At 35.7% G+C, this 17,429-nt stretch overlaps 1 protein-coding gene across 2 annotated transcripts; it reads left to right on the forward strand.

Moving 5' to 3' along the window:
* Positions 1–4,035: 4,035 nt before the first annotated feature.
* Positions 4,036–16,142, forward strand: LOC125681166 (trehalase-like). Of its 2 annotated transcripts, none has more exons than XM_048921120.2 (13): positions 4,036–4,391; positions 4,646–4,746; positions 9,571–9,703; positions 10,689–10,776; positions 10,908–11,008; positions 11,211–11,303; positions 12,984–13,223; positions 13,320–13,366; positions 13,575–13,778; positions 14,399–14,622; positions 15,147–15,371; positions 15,498–15,551; positions 15,779–16,142. In XM_048921120.2, exons 1-13 carry the CDS (start codon positions 4,306–4,308, stop codon positions 16,007–16,009), a joined length of 1,827 nt encoding a protein of 608 aa, XP_048777077.2. In that variant the 5' UTR covers positions 4,036–4,305; the 3' UTR covers positions 16,010–16,142. The 2 variants fall into 2 exon arrangements, with proteins under 2 accessions (XP_048777077.2, XP_048777076.2); XM_048921119.2 differs by having other exon boundaries at positions 4,213–4,391; positions 13,320–13,375.
* The last annotated feature ends 1,287 nt before the right edge of the window (positions 16,143–17,429 follow it).

The raw sequence follows: 17,429 nt of genomic DNA on the forward strand, positions 1-17,429 counted from the left end.
GCTTCTGTTTTTTACTATTGATAAATCCAAAGTGCTCTAAACCTCGTTTTCCCGCCATCTTGATTGTTTTGACCGAGACTAAAAATATTTATTCAGACTTCCGATCCCGATTCTAAAATTTTACTGGTTGCCCAAATTTTCTTCACTCGCGAAAATGCGACTTAATTATAATCTCTAGTCGCAAAATTGATTTTCTGGACGCAAATGCGACCGTTTTATTCGCAACTTGGAGCACTGCTGATATATGTAATATTAAGTAATAATAACTAAAATGAACAATAACTTCAGGTGCTTGAATTGTATATGATTATATGATAAAGAAACAGAATTTCTCTATTTATATTGCAAATTTACAACTCATGCCCAGAAAATTTGACATTCATATATAATTGTATTTTTCCTCAGAGGTAGTGCAACTAAATTTAACCACAAAAGATAATCTCACTTATACCTTTTTCAAGTTGAACTCTATTTTTAGTAACAACCTTTTGCTGTAGCGCCCATATTCGACAAAGGTCAGACTTCAAAAAACCTAGTGCATAACTTCTATATATATACTTACTTTCTGCAAAGTTTCAAGGTTGTACATAAAAAACTGTAGGAGGAGTTGATTTCACAAAATTTCCCCGCCCACCCGCCCGCCCGCCCACCCGCCCGCACTTCACCATACTATAGACCGGATTTGCACTTCGTGCAACCCGGCCAAAAATTATCACATGCGTCAAATTTACGCGCGTACGGTTCGCCGTAGATTGCTAGACGACGTCGTTTGAGCGTTTGTAATAAACGCGAGTAACCGCATCGAAATATATAAATATTGCATGTAGTTGAGGGTAACATTGAAAATTTCAATGTTACCCTCAACTACATGCAATATTTGTTTTATTATACTGAATGTTATGTAAACAGGAAAGTAGAAAAACATACGTCTGTTTACATTTGATCAATCACTGTCATGCGATATTTCGTATATCGGTGCGGATATTCCCGTTTATTTCAAACGCTCAAATGACGTCGTCTAACAATCTACGGCGAACCGTACGCGCATAAATTTGACGCATGTGATAATTTTTTATAATATCACCTGTTGTAAAGTACTGTTACCCGTTGCTAGATATTATCACCCTGGGGCGCGTGTTTTCTGTTCTCAGAAGGTAACAATATGTTTTATCAAATGCTTCTCGGCCAATCAGATTAGAGTATTTTACATGAAAGTAATATGTTTTACGGCGTGACCGTGTTTGAGGGCGAAGCAAAAAAGTTTGGGCATTAGTATCTATATCCAAAACAGGACAAAAGCAACCCGAGGTTAGCACGCGGACGGAGCTGTATCAAAGCCTCCTAATTTTGGACATTTGATCCGCCTATATATTGAACGCGGGAAATATAACGCAATCAATGTAAACAGTACCTTGTGACGTCATATTCAGCGTCGTTATTTAGCAAATTTACAAACATAGCGTTTGAACCACAACAAAAAACATGGCGTTAATCGTGGAGTGATTATATATGATTAAGAAAATAAGATTTACATGCTTTTACGGATTTTATGTAACATCTCAGAACGACGTGAACTAGGGTAGACGAGATTCAAAATGGAGGAATACATGTCCACGCGCTAATATTTGAATCGACACCATTGGTACCAAACTTTTCAAGTTCCATAGGTATGGTTTAATTTTTCATTATTTTCATTATTTTCCTTTTAAACATGTATATACGTGTTACCAATAGGGAGAGCTTCGCCCTCTAAAACAAATATTGCATGTAGTTGAAGGTAACATTGAAATTTTCACCCCTCGAGAAACCATTGTCGGCTACGCCTCGGTTGACAATGATTTTCTCGGGGTGAAAATTTTCAATGTTACTCTCAAATACATGAAATATTTATATAATGACATTTTAATTTAAAGTTAGATTCAAAATATAGATAATAGTCCCTGTTCTTTGAGTCAATGAATTTCAAATAAACTAAATGCCTTTAGTCTTCTCATTCTCGTCTGATTCATGTATGAAGGATATTCAATTTCAAGTTCTTTATTGATTTAAGCTGTACAGCTCATCAGAGGGACTAGTCATTATATCAGCCATTCAATACTTGGGAATAGCTTAATCAACCACTGGCTACCATTAGTACGCATTTGAACACACTGCACAAGGTATTTAAACAAATATCAATGAAAAGCTATTTCATTCTCATTACATGTAGAAGGATTTCTTCACAACTGGAATCTCTCTCTCTCTCTCTCTCTCTCTCTCTCTCTCTCTCTCTCTCTCTCTCTCTCTCTCTCTCTCTCTCTCTCTCCGGATCTAGATTAAAAACAGTACGCTAGTTACATGATGAATATGTTTTTCATTATAAAGTTTATACATACTACAAACCCCGCAGTGTATGTATGTGTATTTATCACATATTTACTCCTTTATCAAGTGGATGTCACGCATGCGATATTCTTCGTATCCCACAGTGTGTATTCTAACGCCGCGTGACGTAATGTGAAAAGGAACTGGATCAGGGTGACAAAATTCCCCTGTAATTGTAAAAATGGATGGAAGTGGCACAGGTCTTGTTAAATTTTTCACAATTTGAAAAGAATGAATTTATATCTAAAGTAATTAGTTAAGATCGAGGGAACAGGTCTGTCATTTTCATTATCTAGCCTAGTTATCGTCTTGAAAAAATTAAACAGCCTGCAGCTCGGTGTTACATACACCCCCTGATCGTAATTTGTTTTCAATGATTAAGGAAACAAAACTACATTGAATGAAAAAACTCAAAATGCAAACCGGTCTATTGAACACCCCCCTCCCTTCAGAACTAAATGACGTACTGTGTTAATCTTTCTGAGTGTTAGAAAACCCGATAGTTCACATTAGGAAGCGATTATTTTATCACATATTTACCCCTTAACTCCATGCATCAAATGAACCCGGGATACGCCACATTCAGCTGCACACAAAATGATTGCATCACAAATACAGATGTGAGAAACACAAGCACATCTGACAATGAAAGCTCCACGACCCTCCCTGTTACAGGAAACATAAAAATTCTCTGAATGATAATATACATGGTGGAAAATTCATCGCCAACATTCACATTTGCGACTACAACAAATAATAATTAGAAAAAGATCACGCGTCATCTATGACACAGATTTCTCATTTAAAATGATCTTTTATGAATTAAACATTGTGATGTCCAGTCGATATTCATTTCTATTTATATTTCCCAACGAACTATTTGTAGTGGCGTAACGTTAACATTACGAATGTTGTTCGGGTTGAGGTAAACAGAAGAGAATATGTTGGAAATGCAAATTCAATAGTCTGTTAGGGTAAGATATGGGGTAAAAAGAATCTCCCATGGTTCGGGGATAGAAAACACACAACGAGTTGGATAATCATCATATCCAAACCCAAACCATGGGAGATCCTATATATATAATCCATTTTCAAAATTCAATTCATTCATTAAATGGTTAGGTATAATTACTATAGAACATCAAAGGTGTCACCACTCCCCCCCCCCCTCCCCCACTGACTGGAAACCGAACCCACGCTTCAACAGGGTGTTTTAGAGAAATATGACCCTATAAATCGTATATTAAGTACGTATAAACAGTTTTAAGTGGCTAGATATTGTATCCAAGATTTGCAAATCCTACCAAATTATCAATAGCGACAGTAACATGATTTCTGAAATGAGAAAATAAAATATTATTGCAAATGGCGGGGATATCTCCCAACTGTCTACGAATGATCTCCAATTAAACGGCAGTGATACATATGCAATATACATGTATATATTTATTCAGTCATTGAGTTGCCTCAGTAGAAAGACTACACTACCCGGTAACTCGTGGACACATTGTTTCCAGATATTTGTTGAATTAAGGGCTTTTTTAAAATATAAAATACTCACCCCCATTGCGATTTCTATACAACAACCAAAACCACATTCCAACAAAACCGAAACCACCAATGCTGCGTTGAACCCGGTGAATTCGTCCTTGCCATAAACAAGTTGTGACAGGTTTTGGGCTACATGTAACTTGAAATATTTTTGTTTGTACGTTATAATTGGATGTGAAGTGTGTATGTAGTGGTATTTATTTTTATGTTTGTTGTATGAATAAATTAATTGTTTAATTTGAAGTGTTTAATTAGAAGTGGTTTACATAGTTGAAGAACAGATAAGGTCTCCGTTACGTGTTTTATACCGTCCTCATTGTAGTAAACATTCCTTGGTCGCTAGATTTCGACAGTACGGGATGCCTCCACAACTTTTATTACGTTATAATCATGGTGGGCGAATTTGCAATTTTACTCCATCTTGTTCTTTGTTTCAACACTATCCAGGCAGACTATCTTATTCCCGCTTGCAATAGGTAAGTCTTCTCAGCAAGGTTTTAGTACGAATAGTAATGGCGCCATCATATAATTGATGCTGTATACAACACATGCACATATTCAATCAATATTTTGTCAATAACAAACGTTTGCTGTACCAATGCATTCTCTTGTATTCAATCTCTGACTTTTTGGATTGACACAAGAAGCTACAAATTGCAAAATCTAGATATGAGGACTCGCCTATCATGCAGAGTCCGTTTCTTTATTTTGGTTTTCTTTTCTCCACAAGCCCCATTTTCTGTCATGGAGAGCTCCTGGATACGATTCAGAGACTGAGACTGTTTCCAGATTCCAAAACGTTTGTGGACATGAGCTTACGAGAGTCACCAGGTAACAAACGCACTCTCAATCCGTCATTCTCATTTTTTCCAAGGATGGAATGTGTAAGAAATGTAAATTATGAGTGGGATTTGTTGTTTTAACGTTTTGGGGGATTTGCACCTATGACCACAGACTTTACAGTGGTAAAGAAGTACGTATAAATAATATATTCAGATTGCATCATATTTGTTCATAAAAGACCTTTCATCAACGAAGCGTCGCATTGGAGTGTGTACATCATAATCTACTAGTTGTGTTTCTTCCTGTTTCCGTTTTCCTACTAATGTACGGAAGCCGATAGGTGCCAGGGTATAGAATTAATATTTATTTAACTGGCTGCCGCCACTTGATTTAACTGGCGGCCACCACTTATTATCTGGCGGCCGCCACTTATGATCTGGCGGCCGCCATTTATGATCTGGCGGCCGCCACTTATTATCTGGCGGCCGCCATATAAATTAACTGGCGGCCGCCACTTGATTTATCTGGCGGCCGCCACTTAATTTATGTGGCGACCGCCACTTAATTTAACTGGCGACCGCCGCTTATTTTCTGACAGCCGCGAGTTAATTTATGTGGCGGCCGCCAGTTATTTTATATGGCGGTCGCCACTTAATTTATATGGCGGCCGCCACTCAGATTAAATCATTTATATGGCTGTCACCAGTTATTCAATTCCTCTCTCTTTCTCTCTCTCAAAATGACCCTCCATTTTTTTGACAACGTTCAATTTCTATTATTTTCACATGCAAACTATAATTATTTTCACATGTGAAGTAAGATTAATCGGCGGATTGGCCCCCACCCCACTCTTGGTGGTAGTAATGAATGGTAAAATCTAATAATGAATGAACTGATCAATTGAAGAATGAACGGAGCCCTCTCCCTCCAATTTAGGAGTACGAAGTTTGGACAAAAGAGAAATTTTAGGTTCCTTTTCTGCTTGTCAACAATTGTAGAAGACAATTTCTCCTCCGACTGTCCCTATACACTTTGAAAAACGACACTGTGTGTTTGCGTACTATTCTAAATCTTTCCAAAATAATCACTCAGTGATACGAATTACATTGTTTTTGCAATTGGCAGCCGCCATATATGAATTAAGTGGCGGCCACCAGATAAAATAACTGGCGGCCGCCAGTTAATTTATATGGCGGCCGCCATATAATAAGTGGCGGCCGCCAGTTAAATTAAGTGGCGGCCGCCAGTTAAATAAATATTAATTCTATACCCTGGCACATATCGGCTTCCGTACTAATGATACACGAAACAAGTTGTTTTAATTTTACACAACTTAGCAGATGTATCGATAATGCAAAATCGATACAACGAAACGAAATAATTATGTACAAATGTAATATATTGAAACACAGTATAGACAAGACCCCCTATAAAGAGAAATATATATTTTATTTGCAAGACCTGTCCTAGAATACCAGAATGTTTAGTCAAGAAAATTGAAAATGTTCAGTGAAAAGCAGCCAGAATAGTTACGGGGGGGGGGGGGGGGGGGGGGTAATAGACTGGCATCCAGGCATCTTCTATGTAAGGAAGCTCTATGTGAACCATTGTTAAAGCGTAGAGAAAAGCATCCTCCTCAAGATGTACCATAATCTGATTCCCAATTATCTTAACCAACATCATCCAGTCCAAGAAATCATGGTCATAATTACAACACAAGAGCAACTAGTTCACTGCAGGAAACCAACTCTAGAACCAAGCTATACTCTAATTCATTTTTTCCAGCTATAATAAGGAAATGGAATGCACTTCATCGAATCGTTCAATCTCGCTTTAAGAAATATCCAAATTATTCTTACTTAAGAACCAGAATCGGACAAACATGCAAAATTAAAATTAGGATGTAGTGCTCTTAATTTTCATGTTTCAAAGAAAATTATGCAGTTCAGCTCTCTGTATTTGTGGAGAAGTTGAAAGTACTTTTCATTTTCTTTTACGCTGTAGTATATACTCCAGAGTTGGGACCAACACAATCCTCACACTGCCATATTCACTTAATGTAGAATTATTGTTATGTACGGTAAGGACGATTTATATGAAAGTGAAAACAACATTTTTATTTAGTTCAGAAATTTCTTGTTGACGGTAAAAGGTTCTGAGCCCACCTGTGAATGTTGTTCTGCTAAATCTATTATTGTTATAGTGTATATAGGATATACCTAAGTGCACCAGGGTTGTAATAAGTAGAAAACCTGTTTGTTTACTTATATCTATATGGTATAACACGACAATATATTATTTCAACAATGTCTATATAGTTTATATTCATTTGATCTGTGTCGACACTTATTATGCATAAACATCATCTTTCAATACTCATTTCCAGCTTTTCTTTATTTTTTCCCCCTTTTTTTCATGTATTATGGTAATAATTGGTATATGACTTATTATTATACTTAGAATTTTCTATCACTTGTAACATAACGAGAGCGAGATTAATATAAGCATTTTGGTTTGTTTCTCAATCTATTACAAGAAATTGTTTGTAAACATTATTATCAATTTATTTATGAATAAAATATTGTTTAAACTAAGACCCCCCCTACCATTACTAATATTCTTATTTGATACATATATAGGATTCTGGAAGCATTGCAAATTATGGATTTTTGTAAAGGCATACTGGGTGTGAAAAGTGCTACTCCTAATGTAATGATTCATTGTGAATTGGGTAGATTACCATTGCAATGTGTGAGGAAATTAAGAATTTTAAAAATATTGGTTAAAGCTTTTGTCAACAAAAATTGTATCTTGAAATCATGTGATGACTATATGTGTGATGAAATGAGTAGTAAACAAAACTGTAAAAATTGGGTAGTAAATGTTAAAGGTATTTTGTCAAATGTTGGATTGATGAACCTATGGTTAAATCAGTGTACTTTGAAGCCACAATACATGTTTGCAGTTGCTAAGCAACGTATTTTTGATAATTGTAAACAAACAATACTTTCTGAAATCAACTCTTCCTCAAAATGTAGAATTTATAAACATTTGATTGACCATTTTACTTTGCAATCCTACTTAACCAAAAGAATCCCTATGCAGTATAAAAAGTTTATATGTTTACAAGTTAAGATTATCGTCTCACTAGTTAGTTATTGAAACCGGTAGATACAAAAATGTTCCTTTAGAAAGGCGTTTGTGTCCTTTATGTACAGGTACCTTAGATGTAGAAGATGAGTTTCATTTTTTTCTCGTGATGGGCAATCGGGAAAATAAAATTAATCGATGATCGGATTAATCGGATGTACCTTTTCGATTGATTAATCGAAAAATAATCGAATTTTAATGATTTCAAATTTATGGCATAAATATATTAAATTTACTTTATGTTTTACCCTAGATATTAGGTTATTTAGAATAAAATAATTAGATTGATTGTATCTTGTTTAACGTCTCTCTCGAGAATTTTTCACTCATATGGAGACGTCCAAAATCATTATTAGATATTTGAAGTTAATTATCCCATACTTTCGATTTGATTTTCCCGGGATAGGGGTAGATCTCTCGACTTTTGTTGTTCTTATGGGATCCGGGTTGAAATAGAGCCTCATTACCCCTTGTTTGTTGTAAGAGGCAAAATCCGAGGCCCCGTGTCACAACAGGTGTGGCACGATAAAGATCCCTCCCTGTTCAAGACTATAAGCGCCGAGCATAGGCCTAAATTTTGCAGGCCTTTACCGGCAATGGTGACGTCTCCATGTGTGTGAAAGATTCTCAAGAGAAACGTTAAACAATATTCAATCTTATCGGATGATTCAGCTTCGTCAGCCATTTTTTGATTTTAGATAAGTCGCTGCAGGAATATTCGTATTATCAAAACAAAACAAAAATACCGACGTCGGCGATTTTCGATTTTCAAAATGACAATCGATTATTCACATCGTTTCAGTTATAGCGACCGACAATCGAAAGTCGGCGACAATCGGTACATCACTATTTTTTCTTTAAGTGTACCTATTACAGTCATTTAAAAATAAAAATTTTGAAAAAGTATTATTATATCAGACCCTCTGTCTTAAATTAATTAAACTTTTATCGACACAGAATGTAAAGGAATTATGTAACTTGGGTAAATTTATTAAGAATTCCTTTGAAATTAGAAATACCAATGTATAAGCACAATTTCTATTCTTTCTTGACCTTTATATGATTTTAGATGTATTACATTGTATACTATGTCTATAATCTGTATTTGCTTTTGACTAATAAACAACAACATTATTGTAAAGACCAAAGAAATTTTAAAACGAACAAAAAACCGGAATAATTATGTCAAGCACCAGCCCTACATCTGTCTGAATCTTAAGCTATGATATTTATTTTTACTATGTAACTAAATGGTGTTTTAGTCATTATTTTTAAATAGTTAATCAAATGATTGATACAAAGAATATTCAGACTTTGCGGGTTTCCTTTTTACAGAATTAATCTCTCTCGATCGATCGATCGATCGAAGGAGCAGATAGAGAGAGAGATGGGTATATATATATTACTCTTCAGAGTGAATAGACAGTTCTTATATTTCAAGCTATCATGCAGATTTTCTATATTTATTAATTTTGCTTATTTAAACTTTTTCCAGTAATTTTTATTCTACTGGAAACAAAAATAATGACTTTTCATTTTTAATCATGTTGATATTTTCCTACGCCACTGATTTTATCGAAAATATAGTTCAAAGGAGCAATCTTTCCCGATAGAGTTCCCTCATAATTTGATGGTTTATAACCTAGAGCCTATATATAGATATTTCAAAAAAAGCATATTTGTGAAAACCATCAAATTATTGTTCCGTGTTTTTTGAGCTAGATGCAGTACTATCAGCATTCAATGCCATACCAAAGCCAATGGGGGAGGCCCAAGCCAGGAAATTTGTGGCAGACTATTTTTCCGGTCCTGGCGAGGAATTCCAGTCGTGGGAACCGGAAGACTTACCGAGACTGTAAGTGAAACCATTGTTTCATTGAGATAGCTTCCATTTATTCTCTGACTCTCTCTTTTTATCATTTTAAAAAATCTATTCTTTTTCTGTATTTTACATGTTGAAATTTAGTGTACGTAACACAGTGTTGATGTTAAGGTAGTGTGTCATATGTGCATAATGTAAAAGATATACGAGTCATGTATCATTCGAATACAAAATATATTGGATAAGTCCGTTTTGCATTTTTTTTTTTTTTTTTTTTTTTTTTTTGAAAATCGAATTCGTTATCATAATTTGTTACCTGCTACAAATTGTGTCCGAGTTATTATTGTTTTGTCTTTTGCGGTATGCTTTTTGATATTTGACATGTACTGATAAGTGATCATCTCATGTAGATGTGCTGGGTACCTTGATCTTGAACTTTTATGTTCACACAACTTTTGAAGCTTTTATGGGTAAATTCCTCAAGCCGACGTGTTGTATTACTAGTTTGTGACGTTGAAATTCCATAAATATCTAGTTAAACATAATATTTATGCATGTACGTTCAGAATTAAAGCTCATACAACGGTGCTGAATACCCCACCGTGGTACCACCACCACCACTTCTTGTTGAAAATCGAGTCGACTCTGGGGCCCTTGATTATATTTTATCTTTGTTGTCTCGGATTTTTTCGCCTTTGTATAAAAATGAGCGTGACTGTAAGGATAATATATTCTGTAGACCAAGTATATTGATAAGCTGTAATAATAGATCTAACAAGCGTACTTTAACACACAGAATTTATTTAAAAACTCCATTGATATTCACTCATATATGTTGTGTCACAAACCGTGTTGTACATTCATTATTTTTAAAACATTTGATTAGGGTCTAGAGGAACATGTTTATTTTGAGTCTTGAGTAATAAAACATTTTAAACATAGAAATTATTTAGGCAATCCTAATAAGGGGTTTGCAGACAGATAAAGTTTTATGTGATTAAGCAATAGAATCTTGTAGGCCGTCTTTTGTGAATCGCATTATGGACCCTGCCCTGAGAGACTATGCCTGGGATCTGTGTCGAATCTGGAGAGACTTGGGGCGCAAGGTCAGTGTGTCATAAAGTGCTGGTCATTTCTCGGCAGTTAATTTCTTATTATAGTAACATTTAAATATTAGCAGTGTGCTGTACGAATGTAATATACATTGTACTTAACTGAATCTATGTCCTGATTTCAGATCAAATCAGATGTTAACCATCACCAAGAACGCTACTCTCTGGTCTACCTACCTCACCCCTTTATTGTACCTGGGGGCAGATTCAGGGAAACTTATTATTGGTAAGAACAATAAAAATATTTGTCATTTAGATAAGAAATTAATGGGTTTTTTGAAATTCTACCAAATGACGGTCAACTGGAAAGTATATTGATGTAAGTTGACGCCAACAAGTAAAAATGTTCGAAAATTGGCAGGACAAATTCTTTTTCTTGCTCTGTAATTGTTTATTGTTAATTTCAACCCATCACTGGTGGTTTGCAGGGACACCTACTGGGTGATAAAGGGTCTATTATTGTGTGAAATGACAGACACCGTGAAAGGCATGCTGGAAAATTTTGTATTAATGATTCAAAAGTAAGTATATTGTATGTCGATTAAATGGCGTTTAAATATCAATTATCCTTTTCATTGTAATTTGAATTTCTTGTATGTGTGTGTTAAACCTATGCATTAAAACTTGATAGAATGTCAAAACCAACAGTAGTAACAATATCAGAGTGTCAGCTTTAGACTTGCTGTCAATCTGAAGAAAAAAAGTATATCACGCAGAGTCTTCCACATCTGCTTCATAGGTGGATATTTTATTGAACACAGATATTGACGGCAAACTAACAACTCAACTTTATGACAAACGGGTTGACTTTAGGTTTTTCATCGTCAATTTCCTATATTTCTGCAGCAATGTGTCATTGTCACCTGCATATGCTATTTATGTCTCTCAACTGATTCGATACATGAGAGCATGTTCTACGTATACTAATTTTACCCCAAAAACTCGAGGCAGTGTATTTGATGCTGCAAACAGTGGTTTCAACAAATCTCGTTTAAAAGTCAACATTTCGTGAATTGTATGGTCGTTATAATTATATAATTTACAAATACATGCTGTCATTGGGTCAAATGCTGTCTGACTTGTTTAATACCAATTATTAGACTGTTCTTTACATACTGATTTTAACAGCGGATTACTCCGTTTACTGATAAAGATATGGTGCTCATGTCGGGTGTGACCGTTCAACAGTGCACGTGGATGCTTATTTCTCCTAAGCACTTGTGATTTCTTTATTGGGTTTGTGAGATTGATAAATTTTCGGTATCTTCACTTTTTCATAAATGTGATAAGAAAAATCAATATTAGTAACTTTTGCTATGAGAATTGTTATTGAAGCTTCACACAAAGACTATTCATTATTACCTTGTCTTTAACTGAATTTCTTTTCGTAAAATTCTACAACTTTGTACCCTAAGGGACCAGAATATGGGTAAATCTTTATCGCTATACTACAATTGGATGAATTTAAACCCTTGAAGAATTCTAGTGGTATTTCAGCTAAAATTTTGAGGACATACGCGACGTTTCTCAATGAAATGTGAAGATAACGAACAGTGATCAGTCTCATAAATCCCATAATTCAAAATAGATAATTGGGCAAACACGGATCCCTGGACACACCAGAGGTGGGATCAGGTACCTAGGAAGAGTAAGCATCTCCTGTCGACCGGTCATACCCGCCGTGAGCTCTAGATCTTGATCAGGTAAAAGGAGTTATCCGTAGTCAAAATCAGTGTGTTAAGAACGATCTAACAATTGGTATGAAACACGCCAGACAGCATATATAATTTTTGTGACATTTCAGGTACTATTCACTTGCGTTTTTCTCGTTTCTACAAGAAATCTTGGGGTATATTAATATGTCTGATTTAGCATATTTTGATAGTTGTTGCATGTAAAAATGTAAAGTCAGTAACTTGTATATATAGAATTAAGACCTATTTCGGAAATCATACTCTTCATATCGAGGAGATCAAAAACAATCTTTGAGAAAATGTCAGAAACGTTACGTATGTCCTTAAAACCATATATTTCGGTTCAGGTAAAACTAGAAACTGTAAAGAGGTTCAGGCGAGGTAAAACTAGGAACTGTAAAGAGGTTCAGGCGAGGTAAAACTAGAAACTGTAAAGAGGTTTAGGCGAGGTAAAACTAGAAACTGTAAAGAGACACACTCCGAGTTTATGGTCGTTTGGCTTGACAGATTTGGTTTGATTCCGAATGGAGGTCGGATTTACTACACACGACGATCACAGCCCCCATTTTTTATTCCAATGATGTACGACTACTACAAAGCCACTGGCAATCTAACCTTCATACAGAACAACTTACAAGCCATGGAAACCGAGTACAAGTTCTGGATGGCTAATAGATCAGTCGCCATTAATCACAATGACATCATTCACGTGCTGAACAGATATGCATCGCCTGTAAATTCTCCAAGGTAACGCAGATCACATTTTTTGTTAATTTGTAGATATTAATATATTATAAGATGTTTTTACTACTGTAAATTGATCATTATATGCTTTCTGTACAGGCCTGAGTCATATGCTGAAGATTTAGACACCGTTTCCGGGGCTAATGGTAAGGGATGTACGTGCGAACTTGTGTATCATTGGACAAATCTATAATATACATTATCAGCATTAAATTATGAATTATTTAGATACACATTTATATGTGTATATACACCATGTACAGTGTTCTTAAATTTACGTCAAATAAACTGTGTAGCGTATGACGGCGTAGCGAAAATTCCACCGTCATCGAAAATAAATTTTATATATTTCAGACACAATCTCTAAACGCCAGTTGCACAAAGATATCGTTTCAGCGGCTGAATCTGGTTGGGATTTTTCATCTCGTTGGTTCTCGCGAGAACCTGGTGCCAATTTGACCCTTGACACAATAAGAACAACAAATATTCTACCTGTTGATTTGAACAGCATCCTTTGTATGAGTGAACATATATTATCCGAGTTCTTCAATCTTACAGGTACATGGAAAAGTTAAATATTATCCTTAGGTCTGAAATGAATATACTTAATTAAAGGGATAGTAAAGGTCATTTTCTTCAAAACATTTTTAAATCAATGAAATGAGTCCAAATGACTCGTGCAAGTTCATTTCCTTTAAATGATGATAACTCTATACATTTATTTCCGAGTTAAAACAATTATAATTTTCAAATTACGGCCCCTGAAATTTTACTTCCTGGACAAAAATTCAATCTGTTATATAAGTAGATAGGCTCCTAGTGCAACTTTTGACAAACATGCAATCATTTCAAAGTTGATAAATATCATTCATATATCTGTTATAAATTATCAGAAATGAATAAGATGATTTGGGGAACGAAAGAAAATCATCAAAATGAGCTATACTGTCCCTTTCAGGCAGTATTTGCTGGAAAGCCCAAACGAAAAGATGCAGCAAATACCCACTGAGGATAATTAGACACTGGTTTAATTTCTCGCATGAACTACAACAGTGTCGGTTGTTTTGTTTGTTAGTTGTTTTTCATTTGTATGTTTTTCTCCAACGTTTGACAAGTTATTATCAAACGACATGTAACCCTCATACATATTCATGTATATGTTAATGCACATGTTTCAGGCAATGAAGAAAAGTCGAAAGAATACGCATCTAAAAGATTAAAGCGAGAGCAGGCAATGGATGCTCTACTATGGAACTCCAACAGGGGAATATGGCAGGACTTAAACATTGCTAAGAAATCTCACCGTGATTACTTCTACGCCTCCAATCTCTTCCCTTTGTTTGCGTCTTGTGTGAGTGGAGACACTCCTCAGAAGGAGGACTCTGTTCTCAGATATCTACAGGTTGGTAGTACACCCTATCCATTGTGTGTCTTCATGTAATTCTCCTTGCAGATGCTAGAAATAAATTTCATGTTTGAATATACATGAGGGCATGAACTGCAACGTTTTACGCCAGTATACTACGCAAGCGCGTTAGCGTTTCATGAAAAGTATGCTGGCATAAAGCGTTGCTATTGATACCCTCATGTATTTTCAAACATTAAATTTATTTTTCATATTTACATCTTGCTTTCGTTTCTGTCGGAATTCCCAATCTTTAAAATAGTCGTACTATATTTATGAAGATTCATACGCACATTGTTCACATTTATGAAGAAATGGTGAACATTTCAATTTGTAAAGATATCGAAGTAAAAACATTAGAAATGTAGATAAATGAGAAACAAGACAGTGCTCTTGGTACCACGTCTGCTCGCCTGATTATGTGAGTATGGTTTCTGTGATGGAATTTTCCTTTGTTTCCTATGTTTGGTATTGTATGTTTTTACTGCCAGGACATTTTAAATGTTTTTGTTTCCTTCCAGACTTCAGGAGTTTTACACTATGATGGAGGATTTCCAACTTCCCTCGACACGACTGGCCAGCAATGGGATTTCCCCAATGGGTGGCCACCATTACAACATGTTGCAATTTGGGGAATGCATCAAAGTCAAAATAAAGAAATGAAGAAGGAAGCATTTTATCTCGCCAAGAAATGGATAAATAACAACTGGATAGCTTGGAATCGCAGCAGAAACATGTATGAGAAGGTGAGTATCATCGACTGTGTTTAGTTGCATGATTATGGATTCAAGATTTCATATGTTTATCACAACAGAAAAGGAAGTGGGTCCATTTTTGGTCAATTCCTGGTAATCTTTTATTACATATTCCAGTATTCCACCATAAAACCGGGAAAAGGAGGTGGAGGAGGCGAATACAAGGTTCAGGTATGAAGACTTTTCTAGCAGTGAGATTAAGTTTTAATTTCGCTGTAGTTTTATTTTGGCGAAGCAACTGAATGGGCATTCGGTGAATTTTCTTTTGGCATAATTATAATAGGGATCAATAACTGGTGTTCTTGTGAACTTTCAAATAGAATCAACTGTACCTAACGGTCGACACTTCACTGATTCTCCTAGATATAATTGTAATGCTGTTTCTGTTTTTACTATAGGAAGGATTTGGCTGGTCAAATGGGGTAATCCTAGATATACTGAATGAATACGGAGACAAGTTATTTATAGATCAGACATTGTCCTGTAAGTCTGAAACAGATGGCTATTGCCCTCGTCCCTGTGACAACAAAACATCAGACGCCCCAACAGGACCAATACTTTATTCTGCGATATACTATTTGATTTACGTCGTTATTATTACGTTGTCTTGCTATCAGATATATGAGTAAAAATGAAATGTATGCAGCGTAGTGTTTTTGAATCAGCTTAAATAAATAAAATATAAATGAATATAAATATTATTGAACACTAGAATGTGTAGTTAATATATATATGTATATGAGTAAAATGAAATGTGTCCAGCGTTATGTTTTGGAATTAGTTTGAAATATCTCCCGAAATAGATATTATTTAGGGAGACCACCAAGGATGGTCCCAAACCCGACTGAGAAAGGAGGAGAGTTGAGCGTGGGGCCAGCTACCGACCTCGTAAAAGAAATTTAAACTACAGAAACGCCTAAGAGAAATAAAGACACCTTAATTTGTCCTGTGAAGAAATGGTTCTTCATCAAGAAGTATGATGCCGTTTAGTGAAAACCGGGATCCGGAAGGTACAAGGTCGACCACCATTTTCTCCACCAGGGCAACCAACAGAGGAGCACAGAACTCGAGAACCATGTACATGTATGAAGCAGGCAAGACGGCGCATGTGGCTACAGAGAGATGCGGAAGTACGAACTAACCGTATTAGGATTCGGCGAAACGCGATGGACATAGTTCTGACAGAAAAGACTTGTGACTGGTGCTGCTGCACTCAGGACATAAGGAAGAAGATGCCCCAAAACTTTACTTTGTTCAATTAGAACATACTACGGAGCAGCAATATCTTACCAAAATTGTCGAACTTTTGCAAGAGAATGGTCTGTTGACAAAATCAGAGGTAAAGCTTATGACGGTGCTGCTCAATAACCTCTGAAAAAACAGGGTTGTCAAGGAATAATTTAAAAAAAAAAACGGAATAGTTTGCCTGTATACACACTGCAAATATCACATGCTCCGCCATGTACAAAACACGGACAAGTCACGGACGCACGGAATAAATTCTGCATTCATGTTCTTTGATTCTTTACCGAAGCGACATCAATACTTTGAGCATGTGCTGTCACAAGATACAGAGGTGCACAGGCACTTGTTTCATACATGAGTCCCCCCTCCTTAATAATACCACAAGGTACCTAACTAGATTTCGGACACCTCTCGCTTCAAGTCTTATTTTACGATTAGTTCGCTATTCATCCTCATGTTTGTGATATAAGTCGCTTTAATAGACATTGTCCTTGCTGATCAACATATTAGAATGTAATTTGATTGGTTACTAAGTAAACTCACATTGATTCGCGATGGAAAAACCGTGTCCATAATCCATAACAGCAACAACTTGGTCATATCTCATTAGCTCAATGCTCGAGCAATTTCCTTTATTAAATAACTTTTACCGGTACCGCTCTGCCTCAAAACCAGTATAGAATGGCCATTCTTCACCTTGTCGAAAATCAGCTGTTGCGTTGTTGTCAACGACATGACGTTTACCTTCAAGTTTGTGAGTTTACTTAGTAACCAATCAAATTATATTCTAATATGTTGATCTTA

Source organism: Ostrea edulis, chromosome 2, assembly GCF_947568905.1.
Source record: "Ostrea edulis chromosome 2, xbOstEdul1.1, whole genome shotgun sequence".
In the NCBI taxonomy this organism is placed as follows: Eukaryota; Metazoa; Mollusca; class Bivalvia; order Ostreida; family Ostreidae; genus Ostrea; species Ostrea edulis.